Source organism: Aphis gossypii, chromosome 3 (genome assembly GCF_020184175.1).
Source record: "Aphis gossypii isolate Hap1 chromosome 3, ASM2018417v2, whole genome shotgun sequence".
Taxonomy (NCBI): Eukaryota; Metazoa; Arthropoda; class Insecta; order Hemiptera; family Aphididae; genus Aphis; species Aphis gossypii.
The window spans coordinates 30,023,243-30,045,545 of NC_065532.1; the positions used below are offsets into that span (position 1 = coordinate 30,023,243).

General features: G+C 26.6%; 3 protein-coding genes across 3 annotated transcripts in view; 2 read left to right on the forward strand and 1 right to left on the reverse strand.

Annotated features, from left to right (window-relative positions):
* LOC114120112 (calbindin-32) overlaps nt 1-12,013 on the forward strand; it is a 64,171-nt gene extending 52,158 nt beyond the window's left edge. Inside the window, exons 7-12 of the mRNA XM_027981920.2 lie at nt 2,608-2,691; nt 2,919-2,974; nt 3,161-3,206; nt 8,169-8,225; nt 10,641-10,712; nt 11,095-12,013. Of these exons, the coding sequence (XP_027837721.2) occupies nt 2,608-2,691; nt 2,919-2,974; nt 3,161-3,206; nt 8,169-8,225; nt 10,641-10,712; nt 11,095-11,253 (474 nt within the window). The 3' untranslated portion in view covers nt 11,254-12,013. The remainder of the gene's footprint in view (nt 1-2,607; nt 2,692-2,918; nt 2,975-3,160; nt 3,207-8,168; nt 8,226-10,640; nt 10,713-11,094) is intronic.
* Nucleotides 12,014-16,087: 4,074 nt separating this feature from the next.
* On the forward strand, nt 16,088-17,748 carry LOC114120122 (coiled-coil domain-containing protein 103). The gene is made up of 4 exons (XM_027981931.2): nt 16,088-16,535; nt 16,630-16,768; nt 16,854-17,131; nt 17,206-17,748. Exons 1-4 carry the CDS (start codon nt 16,402-16,404, stop codon nt 17,366-17,368), a joined length of 714 nt encoding a protein of 237 aa, XP_027837732.1. The 5' UTR covers nt 16,088-16,401; the 3' UTR covers nt 17,369-17,748.
* Nucleotides 17,749-19,154: 1,406 nt separating this feature from the next.
* LOC114120110 (kxDL motif-containing protein CG10681) lies at nt 19,155-20,165 on the reverse strand. Its single transcript, XM_027981917.2, has 3 exons — nt 19,752-20,165; nt 19,467-19,666; nt 19,155-19,390 (listed from the first exon to the last, which is right to left on the reverse strand). The coding sequence occupies exons 1-3, from the start codon at nt 19,895-19,897 to the stop codon at nt 19,287-19,289; spliced, it is 450 nt and encodes a 149-aa protein (XP_027837718.1). The 5' UTR covers nt 19,898-20,165; the 3' UTR covers nt 19,155-19,286.
* Nucleotides 20,166-22,303: the final 2,138 nt, after the last annotated feature.

A 22,303-nucleotide genomic window follows, 5' to 3' on the forward strand; every position in this document is an offset into this window, starting at 1 on the left:
AAAGAAACTCTTTAACCGTTTAATGTAAAAAAATATTGAACGAGAAATCTTTTTATCAATATATTATAAATAAAAAAAACTATATTATACCTACCCGCAACAATTTTTTTATTTCATTGTCTAAGTAGAACGCATTTTATAGTCGATAATTTTCTTTTATTACTTTTTATATATAATAAGATATTATAATAAAGTAATTTTACACTTACACTTTAATCCTTGTTCAGAAGTATCATTGAATACTATGATATAATTTAATTAATTCTTTTAATTGGAACCAATAATGTATATCGATACAAAACTTAACGTGGATTATTATGATCTAAACTTCCAAAAATATTACATAAATTATTCGTATTCATTAAACAGTCGGCTTGTTAAAGGTTGTTGTATAATTTTCTCAATCTAATGAAATGATAAGATTTAATGAAATGTATCATTGTTAATACTGCCATGAAGATTTTTCGATCAATGAAATATTTTTTAATATAATGGATATTAGACTATTTAAGTTGTACAGTTATTAAAATAAATACACTTACTTTATTATATTGTACCATACAGAAATAAATTACATAATTTTAAATATGAACGAGGCATATATTATTTTATCTTCAATTTAAAAATAAAACTAATATTATAAAATAAATCTATAAGTACTTGCATGCCAACGTTCATTAAATTCACATTGGTTATAATAATATAGTTGTATAAAATACAAATTATAATTGGATTTAATATGCTTTATGAATAATTTTTAAATTTAATGCAGTACCTTCTGTGTATAATAGTCATAATTAAATAATAGCTGCCATGTACTAATCAAAATCTATTAATATATAACCTATTTTTTTAAACAAAATATTTAAACGATTTTATACACATACCTAGCTTTTAACACTATGACAATTAAACTATATTTAAATACTTTCAAATTATTTTAGCAACCAACCAAGACTGAAATTCGTTGAAAATTAATTATTGATTATTAATTTAAAAACAGATTATGTTTGTTAATAAAAGTTACGTATAATTAATCGTACATTTTCAAAACCGCATGATCTAAGATAAATATGAATATAAAATAGATGTTCTTATTTATAATAAAATCACAATCATTTCATTAAACTTAATATAAAATACGAAAAATAAAACTGTAGATTATTTTTTTAAATCAAATATATTTATTATTTATTACCGATTTCTATTTATCTATATATTTTAGTAAATAGTATCTGCTAGTATATCACTTTTCGATAAGCGAATGAAAACTTAACATAATTTTAATATTAAATTCTAAAACAAATTATTTCTCTGAAAATGTTGATACACAGCATATTACGCACATTACCATTTCTGACTATATATGGTTTACTAATAAGTAATTATGTTTAGTTCTAAGTAATAGAACTGGGTATCCGCGCGTGTTTAAATACACCTATGTGGCTATGTCATCCCTTAATCTAAAATTAAAATAATTATAATGCTTATAACTATTACGCCTGCGAAAGTAATCCAATATTAAGATTGATGTCCGCATACAAATGTTGAGAATAATAATCCCATTGCAGAGAGTCTTAAATTTTAATTATAATAGTTTTCGTTTAAAAACCATGAGTTTGTACTTCTAACTTTTAACAAATAATAAGAAATGAAAAGGATACACTTTATTATTATAAATAAAATAGGTTAGTTAAATAAAATTAAACATTTTAAAATGAGAAAAGAAGTGTAACAATATTATGAGTTAGTCGGAGTTACAGTCGGATAAAAATACATAGTATTTAAGTGTAGGGTCTCGCATCTTATTTTACACAGTTTACTGCAAAATACTTATAGTTTATTTGTTTAGCATTTAAAATCAATGAACTTGAAAAAATTACAAGTAATATTTTTTCCCAATAAAGTGATTTGAAAATTGTTGAAGTCACCCGTTTATCATACATATTTGCATATTTTTTTATTTTTTTATTTTTTTATTTCTTGACTACTTACTCAAACTACTCAAAAATGTCAAAAACTAACTTCTTAAATTGAAATATAACTTTTGATACAGATATAGAGCATATACATAATTTGAAAAATGCATACTGTTCGCTAAACAATTTTCTGCAAAAATAAAACATACAATCATTGTAAAATCAATAGTAAACACATCCATCCCTCTACACACTGTTATAAAGTGGGGGAGTGATCATCCTTGAAAAATCACCCTATATACATCATAATACAAAATATACGCTTAATATCATCTAAAAATAAAAAATGTAAACTTCAAGCAAAACAAAAGATGATATTACAGTTAACGTTCACACATATATACACGCACAGTCACACGTATATATATATAATCCTACACGTTATTATTACAATCAATCAGAAGCTTTTAGCTTGATTTACCTTTTAGATAAAGATTTATGATGGTGACAAATATTAACTTTGGGGTTTTTCGTTCGCTCATATTGATACAAAACTAAGTGATCGACAAGCTTTTGTTTGTTCTAAAAATATCGTCTAGAATGAGTTCAAAAATTAGTAAAATTTCATCAAAATCTAAAATTAAATATATTACATATAATATGTTTAATTTAAATATTATAATTTCAGAATTTCCTAAGAGATTTGCTGAAAGAAGCGAAAAAAATCAATGACGTGTCTGAAGACAAACTCATCGAATACACCGATACAATGGTATTTATAATATATACGTTGCAAACCGTTTTTATAATTAAAGTAGCTTTCGAAACTGTTATAGCTATGTATTATTATATTTATATCTTGCGTGTATTGGTTTTCGGGTTCTGCTTCTTTACATTAATTTTGCCCCGAACCAACGAACGATATATTATTGTCGTGTTTATGGACACTATTCACGCTACGCGACTAATACATTAATGTTGTGTACTTTTATTCTCTAGTTGCAAGTATTCGACTCAAACAAGGATGGGAAATTACAGCTTTCTGAGATGGCCAAGTGAGTGTTAAGTTGTATTTTGTGTATAAGCATGCACTATTAATAATGAACGCGCCATGTTGCCGCCCCCGCAGATATCGACGATTTTCATCAATAATACTATATTGATTTTGATTGATCCGGCGGCGGTGCGCGCTAAGGCATTGTATATGTAAAAAATTAATTTTGTACCTTATCCTCGTTAAGATTGCTGCCCGTCAAGGAAAACTTTTTGTGCCGGCAAGTGTTCAAAGTAAGTATATTAATGTACAATATTATTACTTTATAGTATATACATTATACATACATCTTGAATAATATTATATATTTGGTGATTCGTTTACAATCGTGAACACCTACTATTTAAATACTTATATTAAAGTTTTTGAAAATATTTTTCTCGTATAATTTTAAGTTGTAACAAAACCATATTTTAGAAAAAAAAATATTTTTATTAGGTATTGTTATTTTTTAAGATTTATTTTCAATTCCTTATACCAAAGCAGTATATTTTTTGCAGTGTACCTACTACTTTAGTGAATACAAATTTTTAAATTTTAGACAATTAATGATACACAAGTTGATTATTTAATGTTTTAAAGTGCGGAATAGCACAAGATTACCTCAAAAAATGTGTATCAACTAAATTTAATATATACTATACTTATAAGTTATAAGTTATAAGTAATAACTAATAAGCTAACCGTAAAAAATAGTATTTTTATAAAAAAAAGTTCTAAAAAAATTTATTCTGCTTATTTCTTTTTGTGATGACTTAAAGTTATTTGTAACAAAAAATATTTTCAAAAACGTTAATACCTAGTACCTATATAAAATAATGAGTGTTCTTTAATTAAAAAAAAATCCTAATATAGGTCTTGTACTTATATATATTATATATACTGTATGTGCTGTACGTGTACTTTACGATAGGTTGGGTAAACTACATGGGTGAATACGAAAATAAAAAAAATCAACAACGAAATTAGGTTCCGTAATCGCGTGTTAACAATAAATATACGAGAAAAAGAATAGCATTAGATTCCTACGCGAACGACTTCATCGTAGATACATATACGATTTATTGTTTATATATATATATATGTATATTGTTATATAAACCCATTAACTTTTACCAGCAAATAAACGACTGCGATAATGAAAATAATAATAGATACTAGAAACCTAGGAATACTCGTATTATACGGTTAGTATTATTGTATGCGAAAAACTATAAGTACCATGCGCACTATCCTTAGGTATATAATATATATTATAATATAATATACCTATGGTCAGTTTAGTTGATATACAGAGTTATATACCAAGCATGCTCAGAGCTCACGCTATTTTTTTCTTCGAAATATGAATTTTTAAGTATATTTACTACAAAAGACCATAATTTAAATTTATTTAAATTTTTGTACTTCTTGAGAAGTGCATGTCATGTAAAAGAATAAACCATCACTTTTTTCTGTAAATTATGTAGTAGATATTTTTTCTGAAAATGTCAACGTACTTATCAAAATCAAAATTCAAACAAACAGTTTTTAAATTATTTAGCTTTATGATTTATGTACTAAGAATAATAGATTTAACATCATAGGTTTGGAAGATTTGATGAATATGGTGATTTAAAAATTTTTAAACTAATACCTATTAATCTATCTAAATTAATGATTTATTTATTAAATAATAGTAAATCTGATGTTACATCTATTTCATATTTTTGTAAAATCATTTTTAAGAACTATTATCCTTGGTAAAAACATTTTAATAAATAAAAAAATATTTGTTTGAATTTTTAATTGGATGCGTTAACATTTTACACATATTATACAATAAACAATTTACACTAAAAAGGTATTCTTGTTTGAAAACAGAAGTTTATATTTCAATAGACTATTCCTTACGGCTTACGTAGTACAAAAAATCTAATGAAAAGTAGGGATGAGTACCAGGTATACTAGATCCTATGCTAGGTAGTTGAAACACTGTACGATTATCGTATTATATTATACACGTATAATAATATAGGTACGTTGATATGAGAATACAAAGGTTTAAAACATGTATTACGTATCTACGATAAAATATTAGTGGTAATGTTTTCAAGTATTACCAAGAAAAGAAATTTAAATAAAAAAAATAAAAAAAAAATTAATTAATTAATTAAAATAAATAAAATTATAAAAATATAATAATATAATAATAATAAAATAATATATATTAAATATTATATATTTTATTATTATATATTATATTATTATTATTATATATTATTACATATATTATTATAATTATTATTTATTATTATTAAATTATATTTTTTAATTTTTTTTTATTATTAATAAATTTAAATTTAAAAAATGTTCAATAAAATTTTGTTAAAATAAAAATAAAATCGTGTATTTATTTTTTTTCATATTAATTATAAATATTACTATAATAACTTAAAAAGGATTTTGTACTACATTTTCTAAACTTTTGGCTCAGCATAACTATTTTTATCCACACTTAATTATAAGAATAACATTGACAGATAAATCTTCATAGGTATACTACGATGTGAGGGGACTTTGATTTTCTTGAATAAATTAAAAAAAAAATTATTATTATTCATTATATCTGCAATAATAAGTGCCTTTCGATTCGTATATTTCGAATATTTGTCACGTCTCTGAGTCTCCGAAATCAGCAGTATCGATATTTAATGTTAAATGTTACTAATACAAAAAATATATAAACCTAAATAAATATTATGAGAACCGTTATGTACAGAAAAGCCAAAATTCTGCGTTTTTCTCAATTTGTCGATGTTCTTTCGCACGACGGTATCACGAAACGTCTGATACGTGAACTTATATAAAATAAAATAAAACAGCCATGGGGTCGAATGGTGTTGTGATTGAGGGTAAGGTTTGAGAGTGTTGAGTTACTGAATCGGGTCCGGATATGACAGACGGAAACACGAATACAATACGCAGCACTGAGTGTTAGCGTTTTCTCTTTTAAAAAAATAAAATGACATAAAATAAATATCGATCCGACGAAAGATATATTATTGTATATATGTGGTATCTATACTTATTCCCAAGCCCTGATTTACGCAAGTGCAAATTCTGGGGGCCCCAGGTCTCAGTAAGTTGTAGAAAATTGTTTTTTTAAATTAATTCCATAAAAATATATTAATAGGTAAGAAAACACATAATAATACCAGTCCACCCAACTTTTTTGTAGAAAATATTTAACCATCCCTGTATAATATACTTTCGTTACATTACCATAAAATCCAATATAATTATAATATTTTATATTTATACGTGAATTATATGTATTTAATAATAATTGTTTCATGGATATTGGATATTAATGGTTATTGTATTTTTGTACTCAGTAGTTCATGGACTCGTGACCAATTGTATTTTATTTACTACACTCCGTTTTGATTTCTAAATAAAAGCTGTTTTTTGTATTTAAGTATACATTTTTAATAAATGTGAATCAGACGCGAACATGTCAACGTGCGCGTCAATTAGTCGCACATATTATATTTACTTATCATATTATACATATTATAATGTCATTCATTTCGACACATGTCAATATTGTAATATAGCAATTAATTGTTGAAGCTTTACTTGGCGTGTACACAAAATACCATTAATCATTTACAAAGTGATTCCCCAAGCATGCACACCCTCTTTTATCATTTAATAATATATTTGTTCAAATCCTGATGTTTGGAACTTTTAATAATAGGTATATATTCTATGACCAGATTTTATAGTAAATTTTAAATATAGAAGGGCTCAGCGTAGGGTGCTGTAACTAGACTTAGAACAAACTAATTGAACTAGATTCAGAATTCTACGTACAAAGAATTTTACCTATAAAGATAAATAAATAATTAATAATGATTATAATAATAAATTAATATTATAATGTAGCCCTAGTAGCTGACATTAAAGTGAAATTTAAAAAAATTGGTGGGTCTCCTAGGTGTATGATGTCATAATATTTTTTAAATAGTTTCGTGTCATTACAGTCACGCACACTTTTTTCCTATATCACATATTTTAAGACATATAAGTTCACCAAAATAATCAAAGTTCTCTACCTATTCTATGTTCGTCCGTGATGGAAGGGTTAGAATTTCGTATGTGCTCAAACATCATACTCCACAAATTTAGTACAAAGAGCAATATATGTGAAAATCTCCATCTCCGAATCTATTTTTACTAATGAAAAATATTGAATTTAAAAAATATAATTAATAGTGCTATACGCAGTAATATTGAATATATTCAAAACAAAATTGAGTTATTTCTAAATAATAGAAATCCACATCCATACAAAATTTAAAAAGAAATAAATTGTTGATAAACATAATTAGATTATTATTTTTAATAAATACCTAAAACTTTTACTCATTAAAATAATTTCTACTTTAAATACCTGCATTTTTCAGATTCCATTTAGCGGGGTGAACAACTTGAGGGATCGCGAGCCACATGTGGCTCTTGACATAATCAGATGTGACTGTCGTCTTATTTCTAAAATCAAATATATCTACTTTAAAAATAAAATAATATACCTAACTTATTATTATTATGAATTTTAATTTTTTTAGTAAACATTTTTAAAAATTTATCAAACAATATAAAATGTATTTATAAACGTGTCGGTTCTTTGCATGATTGTATATATTTATCCATGTGGTTCGTGAACACGTTTATGTTGTTTATGGCTACTACTGCTATTAGTTATCATTTTTTATAAAGAATAATTTAAAATTATATCATCTATTGTAATATCTTTTTACACTTTCAATATAATCGTGTTAATAAATTTAATTTGAATAAATGTCACTTTCTTAGTATAACTTACTACTCACAATAATACATTATACAAATTTATGCAGATAAAAAATAAATAATATCTACCAATCAAAGTAAAACTTTAACACTCAACAATTCTTCTTTGTCGTCAAGAGTAATTTATATTCATATTCAATATTATGTTATGCACATTTATGGTTATAATTAATTATCTATAAACATAAAGAACAATGTTATATTATTTAAAATAAATATTTTTTTTTTAAATTATATTAAAATGGTACCTTTAAACTAATCCTTGTTTACATGTTATAATTTCATAATTAATATAAAAACTAATTATTCATTCATAAATACGTATTGATTGATTTCAGGGAGCTACAAAACTTACAAAGGATGATATCGAAAGAGTATTTTCATTGTATGATCGAGTAAGTATATATCAGATGAATCAAAACAAATTTAGCTTTATTTTAAAAAATTTCAATACATGATCATTTTTTCATAATAAGTGTATCTTAAATATTAAAAATGTGCTAAAACTATATTGATGTATAACAAATTTCAAGAGTCTAAATAATTTAAAGGTAACAAATATCAGAATATTGCTTTCAATTTTTATTTTTAAAATATTTATTAAATTTATTCTCTAAATATACAAAATATTAATATGATATTATCTTATATAAGTTGTTTGTATGATTATACATATTTCCATACAATTTTATACAATCAAAGGTATTGTTCTTTTCTTCAACCTTTTAATAAAAAATAAATAAACTGAGACAGAGCACATTTTTAGTGACCTTTGAGACATCTCAAAAACTTAAACGGTTAATTGAACTGTGTAATATCGTTTAAGCTTTTTATTAAAACTAAAACATGTCACAAAAATGGTATATGAAAAACATTTCTGTGAAATTAAATTACACAATATAAAAAGGTATTATATCTTTCAAAATATTAAATTAGATACATAAATTTATATTTAGTATTAATAATACGTATTTTTTTTTTCATTAATATTTTCATAATAAAAACATTAATAATATCATTACCTATAGCTGAGTTAACAACAGGCGACTGCAGTGTTCCGTTTAACTGATACTATCATACATTTATATTATCATCACTGAAAGTTATTTTAATAAAACATTTCAGCAAAAAAAATTTTTATTACCTATCTATATCTAATAAACAAATAACTATTTATAGAATATACTTTTTCAGCGAAATAAATTACGCATAGTGATAGTAAACTAGATGATTCGTGTCTGATTTCGATATTAAGTCAGTAGTTTTAAAGCTATTTAATCAAATCATTTCTTTCTAAAGAACTATGCACATTTTATGTTTCTCGTACTTATATAATTGGTTTTCTGTAAAAAATTATGCCACTTTGAGTATTACATTTATTAGGTATATAACTTATCAAATACCTATTAAATATAATCCAAATATTTAAAAAAATTGTATTAAACACTGTTCTATGATGGATATGAATATTATAATCATATTACCCGAATGGTCTTTCGCAATAAGAGACAACAATATTATAGTCATTATTTTATTAGTTATGGCCTGTATAAAAAAAAATCCTCAATAAAAAAAACATTTTATAAAACAAAAACCTTTTATTCACAAACTTTTTTAAACTATGTTTAACTTTATTCTTGCAAAACAATTTCAATTTTGTTGCTTACAATTTTACTACATCATTACACAAGATAGTATACATTTAGTGAAACGCATGGAAAAAAAACATTTAAAAAAACATTATGAACAAATGTATATTATATTCAAAAGTAATATAAATAATAATTGGCCTAATTTATACTTGTGATGTTTTATAAATTATAATTATGTAGGTACTTATGCAATATTTGTTGATGTAATTTAATATCCATCCAAAATCAAACATGAATAACAAAAGATATATACAGTCATATGATGAAACAGATCTTAATTGTTACACAAAACTTATTTGTTTATTTTTACAAGTTCACTTAACTAAAATGACTCTTTTACAAAATAATTTCGTTACTACAATCTTATGAGTTATGAGTTTTATCAAGATCATTTTAAGTTAAAATATTAGATAAATTCCATAGATAATTGCATTTTAGCCAAGATTATCAATATATATATATTATATTTATGTATAATAATATACATTAATATTATAATACATTTTTAATTAAGTTATTTGATAAACTTTTACATAAAACAAGACTTTTAAAACAATTTAATTAATTATAATAGTTAGACAATAATAGCAGTATTAAAAAACCTACTATTAATAATAAATAAACTGAAAACATTATATTTGACTGTTTGTATACTTTTATATTGTATTTTTAGTCTTGTATAATTTACACAGCTGTCCACGAATTGTTCGAAATACTAATAACTTAATAACTAAATAATATCGCTTTTTTAACGGATATATATATGAATATATTAAGATGGATGAGGTGGATTAAGAAGAATGGTAAAACTAGTGAAAACATGCCTTTCCAATAATACGCAGTCTAAACGTTTTTTTACATTATGATTTTGGTCCTTTGACAATAATATGGTCTTAAGTCTGGCAAATTCTTTTTCGTTTATATATGTATATATAAATATATAATACAAACGCGCTAAGGATAGATAAAAGTAAGTGCAAGTGCGCTCTTGCTTTAACGTACATTTTTTAGATTTTAGACTTAAGACATTATTAATAATATAATGTACCTGTACTGTAAAACGTCTATATAGATACTACAACATGTATGTGTTTACTCATATTTTTATATTAAAAGTCTAATATAGCACCTATACAATATACTCATGATTATTCGCAGGATAACAATGGCACGATTGAAAACGAGGAACTTCGCGGCTTTCTAAAGGATCTGCTCGAGCTGGTTAAAAAGGTCTGTTATTTTTTAATATTATCTATATAATATTGTGTGTACCTACAGACTATAGGCTACACATGCGTAATGTATATTGTATACATATTCATAATTATATACCTAGTATACTAGTATAAGGCATATCGCAAGTTTCTTAGAACAATAATATTATACTAACTCTTCATGTTGTGTATACTTATAAAGGTATTAAAGGTACCTATACCTCTTTGTATACGTACCTATAATGCCATAATGTCTGTATAGAATATAGACTTAATGAAATTATCATCACCGGTGTATTGTGTTATGACGCGTGTTGTTATAATATTATATATGCTTACCAGAATCTAGTAAGATATACCCTGCCGAATGTTATAATTACTCACTGTTGGTTTTGTAGGATTATGATGCCGACGACTTGCAAGACTTCGAGGAAACTATACTGCGAGGGGTAGATTACAACGACGACGGGAAAATCAACAGGAAAGAGTTGACAATGATACTCCTTGCACTGGCGAAACACAACCAGGAAGACGACTCTGCCGCTAAAAAGGAATAACTTGATGTTTTTTTAATTCAAAAAAATCGTCGTACCTATGCAGAAAAAAAAATAATAATAATAAGTAATCGTGCACAATTTTGCGTATTTCCTTGACGAAATTCGTATGCATTTGTTGTTATTTTGATATTATTATTAATTAAACTTAAGTACGTTTGTTATTTTAAATTTTAACTGTAGGAATATTATACTGTTTTGTTTTGTTATTATCATTATAACTCGGAAGCAATAATTTCCATTCCATAATAATATTATATAATACTAGGTTAATGGCTAAAGATTTAATTCTTGATGCACTATACTTGCACTTTTGTCTTTCAATTTTCGTTTTAATTAATAATTAACAAAAAAAATCATCTCTTCCAGAGGTAAATGTATAACTATAATTATACCTGACAGTTATTATTATAGCATACATAGATGCTGTAATACTATAAAAGATATATGTACTAAATAATTAATCGCTACTTTTTGTCAGTTTTCATAGTCTATTAATAAGATGATTATAAATGTATGCATTTTAAACTTATTAACATTATACAGTAGTCACGATTTTAGTGAATATAGTATTAAATATTTTAAAAAACCGTTACTCGTTAGTATTATTTTAATTGATTGTCTCTGATTTCTAATATTAGAATAGTAGTTATACATTATAATATGTAGTTACATAATATATTTTAAAATTTTAAATTTTAAATGTTCTTTTATTATTATAACTTGTTTCCGTATATAATATAATTATTACTACAACTGATTACGCACATAGTTTTTATTTATTTTTTTAACTATATAAAATATAATATTATTATTATATTGGAGTAGTTTTGCAAAAAACTAATAATAACCCTATTTTTACTATAAAGTATTTGTTGGGTAATTTTTTTGAAAATTATATATCTAATTAAAAATTTAATTTAATTTAGAATTTGTCATAATTGGACCATTTTTACAAATGATACCTAATGTTGAATGTTAATATCTAGTTTAATATGAATCACTAAAATATTCAAATGAATTATACCTACAAAATAATTTGCAAATATTCATGATTTTGACGAATTTTTGTCAATATTTGAATATAAAATGCTAATAAAAAAAAATAGTGCGTATGTATTCTCATAATTTTTTAATCACTATAAGACTAACTCATGAGAAACTTTGTATTCAATTTTTAAGTATTTTGACTTAGCCAAAAATATGTTATCGATATCTATAAAAAAAAAAAACTAAACAAAAACGAATGCCTATAAATAGCATTAAAATAAGCGAAATATTTAAAAAATTAAATCACGTAAAAAAAATTCAAATCTAAATAACCGATGAAATTTTCAAGTATCTACGACTTATACTTTTTTAATTATAATAAATATTTAAAATCGTTATTGTTACTCGATTTCGTAAAAATTTAAAATTCAAACGCACATAAAATTTTTCCTCTAATGATGTTACGAGTTTTCTCTATAGCTATTTGAAGGAAAACTTATGGAAAACTTATTGTAATTTTTTAATCTTACATGTAAACACAAAAAAAACGGGTAAGTGGATACCGCACAGCTGTACATTAGGTGCCGTGTGGATCACTATTATATATTATAGAAGTGTAAAATTTGAAACCAATAATAGGTATCATTATAAACAAAAAACGATTCTGAACGAAGATAATTCGTCGGCCTAAGATATAATTTCCAGTGGTTGGTGAAAAAGGTGCAGGTTTATGTTTTAATGGCTTGAATACACCAAAATTTAAGTTCTTTTATAATTATTGTAAACTAAACTTATGAAAAATCTTGTATTCAATTTTTAACTCTTAGCTACTTATGCAAATATTTTTATGAATTATACCTACAAAATAATTTGTAAATTTTCATGATTTTGACGAATTTTTGTCAATATTTGAACTTCAAATGCTAATAAAAAAAATTGCGCCTATATAAAAAAATAATAAATAATAAAAAATATGTATTCTTATAATTTTATAATCACTATAAGAATAACTTTTGAGAAACTTTGTATTAAATTTTCAAGTATTTTGATTCGGTGAAAATTTTATCGACTCTTCAAAAAAAAAATTTTCAGAAAAATTGAAAATTTAAGTTGTCTATAAATAGCTCAAAAATAGACAAAATATTTTAAAAATTAAATCATGTAAAGAATATGCCAATCTAAATAACTGGTGAAATTTTCAAGTATCTAGGTAGACCTATAATACTTTTTGAATAATAACAAATATTTAAAATCGTTTAAGAATAAATCGTTATCGTTACGCTATTTCGTAAAAATTTAAAATTCAAACGCACTTAACATTTAGATACATTTACATATATCTTTAATGATGCTTCGAGTTTTCTCTATAGCTACTTGAAGGAAAACTTATGGAAAACTAAGTGTTGTATTTTTAATCCTTAGTTATAAACACAAACAATTTTAAGATTTTTCAACTTAAAAGTTACATGCAAATTTTCAAGCATTAAATTTAATTTTTCATCTCGTGCAGAGACACTAACCTAACTATTCGTACAGTGGCATATCCAGAGTTAGTTTTGAGTGTTCAACCCCCCCCCCCCTTGACTTAAAAAAAATTGTTTTTAATTATTATATAATGTAGGTACCTATATAAATTTATAGTTTTGTAAACTGTTATACTTATTACTTATGTATGAAATGTATTTATCAATTAGCGTACAACTCAGTACACTTTACCGCTCCTGGACAATATATTTTAGAGGTGAACAAGAAAAGGTCATTAACCCCCCCCCCTCGGGTAATTTCTGGCTACGTCACTGTATGGTATGCGTAAGTTTGACTTTATTACAGTATTATCATATTATCGTAATATCGTACTAACGGATCTAAGTGCCAAGGCCCAAGATCAGTGAGTGAACGTACGTGTTTCGTTGTCTCCTTTGCGGGCGATCCGTGGCTAGACCGTTTCGTTTTTTGAGAAATGTCAGCGTGTGTTCGCCCGAAATTGTTATACTTATACCACGTGGTTGGTCACAGTTTTTTGTATTGAGTCCCAGGAGTTAAAACTGTTTAAAGTCATAATAGTACTATTACAACTGATCATACATTTTCTGTTTAATTGATTTTTCAGGTATTTTTGCAACACAGTTACTGATATTCCTAATGTATTCAAAAGTAAACAGTTTAAATTATAAATAATAATAATAATAATAATAATATACAGGCGATACATAATATTATACAATTTTATTATCTATTTGTTTTCTTATTAAATTTATAAAAAGTTTACCTACTGATTTATGTTCTTTTCTGGTTAAATCATCTATCGTTTCTTTATAAACAAATCTAAATTTGAAATGTATGTTGAATCCGGAAAGTTTAAAATCATAATTATATTTATAAGGGTAAATAGTGCCGGATTTAAAACATTTGCCGCCCAAGGCCCTTTTAAATATACCACCCCTACCCCGTGAAAAAAAATGTAGTAAATATTTATACAATTTTTTTTTCCATTTCTTACAAAATTTGCCGGCCTTAACGTAAATCCAGTCATCCAGCCCCGAGTGTAATCATTAAAATTCTGTGTGTCTGATTTTTCAGGTTGCAGTTTTTCACCACAATTACAGCCATTATTATCACATTTTTACCATAATTATAGGCGTGATTGATATTTGAAGTGTTAAATTTAGGTTTGTAGTAGGTATAGGTGCAGCAGTCAAACCCGACGATTTAAAAAGAACTGGTTGGTAGAGCTAAAGTGGTAGAGATTTCGAGAATGTTCTTATCGTTTTTAAATACCCTGAATTTAGTAATCATGGAGCATTGGTTTGAACAGCGGCGTTCGTGATAAAAGCGACAAGCGTATTACAAAAATAATGATATATGTGTTATATACCTATGTGTGCTTAACCAAGGAAAGCATTTGCGTGACACAATCTTTAAAAAATGAAGTTTTTAAATATATAACATAAAATTCCACTTGTATAGTTTTTAATTGTTTGGCGAAAAATTAATAAAAAATTTTTTTTCTATTTTTTTTAATTTTTTTAAATCGTTGGATTTGACTGCCGCATCCTGTATTATGATCTAATAGAAAAAAAATATTTCATATTATGTTCTTTGCATTAAATATATTTAATATATTTTAAGACTACTTAAACTTAAGTTAGGCTTATTTGTCATTATTATAATGGTATTTGGGCATTAAATATAATAATTATTTACGTTGCCATTATAATGGCAATATTGGGCTTTAACGTAGGTATAACACATTTATCATATAAATAATCCTTATTCATAAAAACAAAATAAACTATTTAACTATAAATTATAATGGAATAAAAATAGACACCTATCTATACATTATTACACAATTGTTTTTCGTAAATATAAAAAAAAGGAATTTTCTATTTTTTTCTTGTATAAATTATTCGAATGATGTAGGTACCTAATCTATAATACGGCATTACAGAATTTTCCGTCCCCTAAATTTTGCCATCCTAAGTCTTTGTCTACTCTGTCAATAACATAATAATATTATACCTACGCGTTTTGGGTTAGCACATTCATAGTTATTACCTATAATAAATAAATAATTATATTATGTTCGATGATTATACCTATATATATGACTATATATTATTATATAACTGTATAGCAGTCATATATGACGCCCCGAGTCCACACTGCCGCAATGTCGCAGTGCCACCCACCCGTAAGCAGCAACCTCCCATTACGGTTTTCCCGGGCAGAAACGTATAATACGGTTTTTTGATCCGATACCATAGACTCCTAACCCTCCCCCCCACACACACACACACACAACGACCTGCCCAAGCTGGCGCTGCCGTAGTGCTATCAAATCCTGGGCACGGTCGGCATGACGACGAGGCCACCGACGTAAACAACACCCAACGCCGCGCGACCCGCTCAAGCACACCACATCACAACGAGCAGCTCTCATGGAGAAAACAAACCGCGAGACGGAAAAAGATAATCAAATTTCGACCAGCGAGTAGCGATATAGATAGATAGCTGCTGCTGGACGGTGGTTGCTGATTGTTACATTGACGGACCGAGGCGATAATATTCGGACAATCAACACTTTGTTATCGAGTTACGAGATACAGTTCCCCTCGAGCGCCGGACAGCATCTACCCAACATCCCCTGTCACGGCACTAATGGGTTCATCTGCAGATTTCAAAAGTCTCGAAGATGAACTGATCGACAATGTGGAGAAGGACGTGCGTTACTGGCAACAGAACGACGCAAAGTTGAGGGCCGTGAAGAGCGTGTCTACTTACCAAGAGTTCAGGTAAAATATATTTCAGACTTCTTGTCTGGGGTTGTGGCCGTGGCAATCCTACACCAGACAAAGATTTTCATTCGACGCACCTCACATTTTACAGCGATATTGTCAAGGCGGCTCATTTGCGTCCGCTGTCCAAGAAAGAAATCGAGTGCAAGAGCAATCCTCCTGTGGTGTGGAACAACGTAGTGACAACTCACAACATGCAAGACAGCAAGCAGCCGAGTTCTGATTTTGTAGTGAGTACCCAAAAACATCTTCGATCTACAACTATCTACTATGTGCGTTATCTCATTCGGACCATTTTTTATTTCCTTCCGCTAGGCTGCTGACGTTGACATCAAGAATAACATACCGAGTGCTTGTTCTCCGATCGCCCAAGAGTTTATTTTGAGTTTCCACCGTCTTAGCACGGCCAAACACAGGTACAAGTATTTGAGTCTACATGGTGCCGAAAACGTGGCTGCGACGTTTCATACTGAAGAGATACCTCCATCTGTCCTAGTTGAACTGCTTGAAACATTACTCATATTCCCGTCAAATAGTCTTCCTGACATAGTTGCAGTTACCAGACTTTTAGATGTGATCACCGGGACAAAAAGGTATGCCTACCTTGGTTTTAGTAGAATAATACTAGGTATCGTTTTATGATATTCATTCCTCTTTTTTCATTTAGATTCGAATTAGCCATTGAGTTTTTGAGTTCAACTGAATTAGACACATTGTGTAATCTGTTTAACAAACTAGAGGAGAGTCTCAAATCTGGTCAACAAGATTTGGCTGAACAAGGAGTGACTGAATGGAGTTTGAGTACACTAAGGAGAAAATATAAAGTCTAAGCACATAATGATCATTCAGTATATTAGTGAAAAATAATCCCAATCCTCCATACCTTATACTTACCTACATATCACACAAATCCTTTTACCATTTTAAGTGTTTATAGTGGGAGAATAAAATAACGACTAGGTACTATGGTCATATTATAGATGTAACAATTTCATTATAACATCCTATTTCAATTATCCCAACACACATCGTGTGGCAACATGTATTGTTTATTTTATTTTTATTATGAAAGACTGATTATACTCCCAATATAATATTATAATTATACTGGTTATCAATTTATTTTGCTTTATAATATGTTGACAAAAATTTGTATTTGTTTTTTTTTTTTATGTATTCATTACAAAAATATAATATTTAAGTCAAAATATTTTGGTTATTTAAATTAAATTAATAAGACCTATATTGATTCCTTTAGTCCTAATATTCTGGTACTATTTTGTGATTAAAAAATATGAAAAAAATCTATCTCATTAAACTATTGTAAAGAAATATTTTTGATGATATTAAAATTTATGTCATTGACCTAAGGAACAAAATGCAGAGCATCAATCTATTATTATGTGTTAAAGTTATAATTGTACATCATAATAATTAATCTTTTTTTAAATTTAAATATTTATCATCATCATAAATTGTTTATACTTATTACTTTGGTATTTCCATCACCTCTCTTGGTCATGATTAAAGACTGGATTTGTATGTTTTTACTTATTGTTACTGAGTCTATGCAGTCTTATGAGAGTAAAAAACATGGATGCTTCGTTCAATTCTGAGTTGTAGAAAAAAGTTATTTTTGCATATTTGAGAATATTTCATAGGTACCGGTAAAATTGCTTTTGAACATATTTTACACTTTTTTTTTACCTTGTGACAAAAAAACATATTATTATTTGTTAATTCTATTATAAAACTTAAATAGTATTTCAAGTTTCTTTTTTATTCTTCAGAAAGTAAATATTTGCCATTGCATACACCAAAGGAATTTTGTTTTTTTTTTATACATAATATTATATTATACACCTATATTGTTATTTTGAATTTTGTAAAAAAAAATTGTAAAAATGCATACAAAAACATATATTGATATTTGTTGATTATTTTTGCATATTTTTAAGAGCATATAATGAGAATATTTTAAGGTTTTTTAGAGAATATTAGTATCATATTTGAGGTATTTTAAGAGAATATAAATCCAGTTTTTAGTCATGATGTTACAATAGCACTAAGATTGAAAACTGATAATAGTACAATAGTACATGGGCATTCTCACGGGAGGGATATGGGGGTAGATCCCTCCCCAAGGTTCTTTATTTTCTTACATATTACTGATACACATTTGGTAACCCTTACGGCCTAAAAAGTAACCATTTCTTTCATCCCCCTTCATTGAAAAATCCTGAGAACGCCTCTGCAAGTGTTAGGACATAAAAATATTTTAATAGCAGCTAGTTGTTAATAATTAAACATATTTTATATATTATACGTAATACAAATTATTTGACTTTCTATGATGTATGTACTTAGATGCTATTATATTTTGTTTTGAATTTTTTCTTAAATCTGATTATATTCTATGATATTATTTTGAGTTATTATTCAGATTATTGTGCTTAATCAGTATTCAATAATGATATACTTACCTATATTATATATTACTGTAGTTATAGACATTATAGTTTATCGATAGTTTTTAATTGATTGGCTAAGTGTTAAATATTACTTTTTTACCAATATACCTATACTAATAAAAAGAAAATATTTTAAGCTAAGACAATTAACAAAATATGTTTTATATTTGAAACAAATAATATTATAATATGCAATCAATGTACAACACACATTAACATTGTTATGGTAAATTTACTGAGATCATAACTAAAAATTTTAATGAAATAAAAGTATATTTTAATTTGTATCAGAATTATATGGAGAAGCAGTACTTGCACTACCACTGGATGAACTGTCAACAGGCTTTTGTTCTAGCTCTTTTTGCTTTTCTTCTAAAATACCTAAAATCCATCGACAACAATAGTATTAGTAATACACTCTTAAATTTACAATGTATCACAAAAATATAATTTGTACTTTTCTGTAAGTCTGGATATTGGACTTTAATCTTGGACCTGATGGTGGCAATTCTTTTAAACGTACTATCTAAGTCTTTGCGTAACTCCGTCAACATTTGAGTATGCTTCTTCAGTTCCTGACTTGTGGTTTTTAGGTGACTCATAGACAACGCATTGCAGTTAGTGAGCATTTCGTTGGTCTTCTCAAAACGCTGCAACCTTAAATCAGGTTAAAAGGGTAAAATAAAAATACCATTAAAAGAATTAATGAACTTGAGGTTTTGAAGTTGAGTTAATGGTTTACATTTCTTTTTGAGCAATAATCATTGACTCGACGTCTTCCTGGTTTACGATGCCAGCTATGCCCTGTATGAATACCTCGGGAGCAGTGTAGTTCTGGAAGCATTCGATGCTCGGCGTTTCGTCCAATTCGCTAGTAGTATCTGCCATGGCGCGTTCAGTGATCGGACGTCCGAAAAACGTTTACAAATAATAATTACTGGAGACGAAGAACCGAAAAGGAAACTATCAATTAAATGAGTTATCAGTTCGATCAAAATTCATTCGATAAACGAAGTATCAGGATTTACTGAACTAACCATAGAGTACTACTATAACTAAATAACTAATTACCTAAGGTAATAAAATACGTTATAATAATGTAATTAATAAATAATAATACATTTTAGTGTTATCACTGTTTTTTGATATTTTCAAATCAATGGTGTTATCTCAGAATAATTTTGAGGTATTATACCATAGAGGAGTAGTATAGAGACTGAAGCCGTATCGATAAAATATTGAGGCGACTAATGCCTCCATTTACAGTGTGACCATTTTCAGTGAAACAAATTACGTAAAACATTGAGATTAATTTCATTAAGGTTTAACTTCGAAGTATTAAAATAAAATATAATAATATATTATTCTATAGTACATACTAATATGAGCCTTGAGATAAAATCAGATCATAGTCTTATTCTACATTATGCTTGAGATTTAATAACTCATACTATAGAAGCCACTATAGCCAGTAGGCTGTAGCAAAGTTTAAGGGAGTAAAAGTAAAAGTATACCTATTGTATACCTACTAGTAAAGTACAAGTATAGAAGTTTCTTCAAATATGGCTGTAACTAAGTTAATGTTTCAAGAATTTATTGGACTTAAACCTTTAGAAAAATATATTTTGGAGGTAAATATATTATCTTTATACATCTCATAAACTCTATAAGCAATTATTAAAATTAAATAACAAACAAAAACCATGTAATTAATCATTATATTACTAAATAACTTATATTTCCATTTAACAATTATTTATATTCTTATATGTATTATTTTTTTTTAGGTATAATAATATCTATTGTATTGTTAAAGATAACATTGTATTACTCTTCTATATTTCAGCCCTTGAGCACTTTCGGGCATTAATTATTCTAATTAAATAAAATCAAAATTAAACATAATTTAACAAAATCATACTTCTTACATAGCTTAAAATAAACAAACAAAATGTAAACTAAATATATAAGTAATATTAAAATATCTTAAAATTATTAGGACTAAATAATTAGGTACCTATATTGAATAATTTTAATATAGTTTTTTTTATAATAATTATTAACCTTGGAAAAGAGTTAATTTGTTATACCACATTCTTAATGATTGTTTTTCATTAAAAGCTTTAAGACTATGATTAATTTTAATTTTGATATAAGTTGTCGAAATAGATTTGATTAGAAGTGTTACGTGATCAGATAATGAGCTATATGATTCTTTTCTATGAATATTTAAAAAACTGAATATATTTGTATTATGTAAAAAATGAGAAAGAACTTTTGATTGCACAAATAATGCATTGACAGATTTATTTTTATAGTTGAAACTACGTAAAACTTTTTCGGTCTGAAACTCTGAAGACAAATAATAATAACATCATCACTTGGATAGATTAGACCCCCTCTATTTCCACCTTTATTTTTTAAGCTATAATAAATGAGTTTAGAAATGATTCGTTATCAGGAGAAAACATTCAAACATGTTTCACACTTAAGTATTAATGTTAACTTATGAACAACAAACCCAGCTATATAAATAATTATTTCTTGAGAAAAAAGATTAAAGGTGTAGGTATTTTGAGTTTCAATATAATCGTGATCATTATAAGTACCTAGCAGATTCTTGTACATTTTCTTCAAAATCAATTAAATCTGAGTTAATGTTGGAAGACGCTCTATTGATAACTTTGACTGGATCTGAACTTGAGTAGTGTAGTATATCAATGTGTTTGAGTGGGATGCAATTACCTGTATTAAAATTAGGGATATCATTTCCTTATTGTTATTGTTCTTATTGTTCTATACGATACTGTGACGTTCCTTTAATGTGTTTATGGGATAATATACTTCTCGGGATAAAATATTTTACAAGATAATATGCATTCACGGGATAACACATTTTCCGGGATACCATATTAAATTCGGAGATAATGTAATTGATAAAACGATAAATCGAGCTTATCTGAAAATTATTTAATCGCATTATAGTAAGATCAAAAATGAACTATGTACATTTTTTATCCGATAATCTACTCTTTGTTGTCAATTGCACACATACGACATATACCATATACACTCACACAAAAAAAATGCTGTTCAACAATTTTAGCATTACGCAAACTTCCGTATTTTCGAGTTTACAAATGTACACAAGAAAATGATGGAAAACGTTTTCTTGGAGACGACAAAGACTAATTTCGCATGTGCGGAGTGCCTCCGCATAATATATTATAAACCAAGGTAACATTTATACTGCGTTATGTAAAAATAATGTTGGCTGTATTAGTTTTTGTTCCT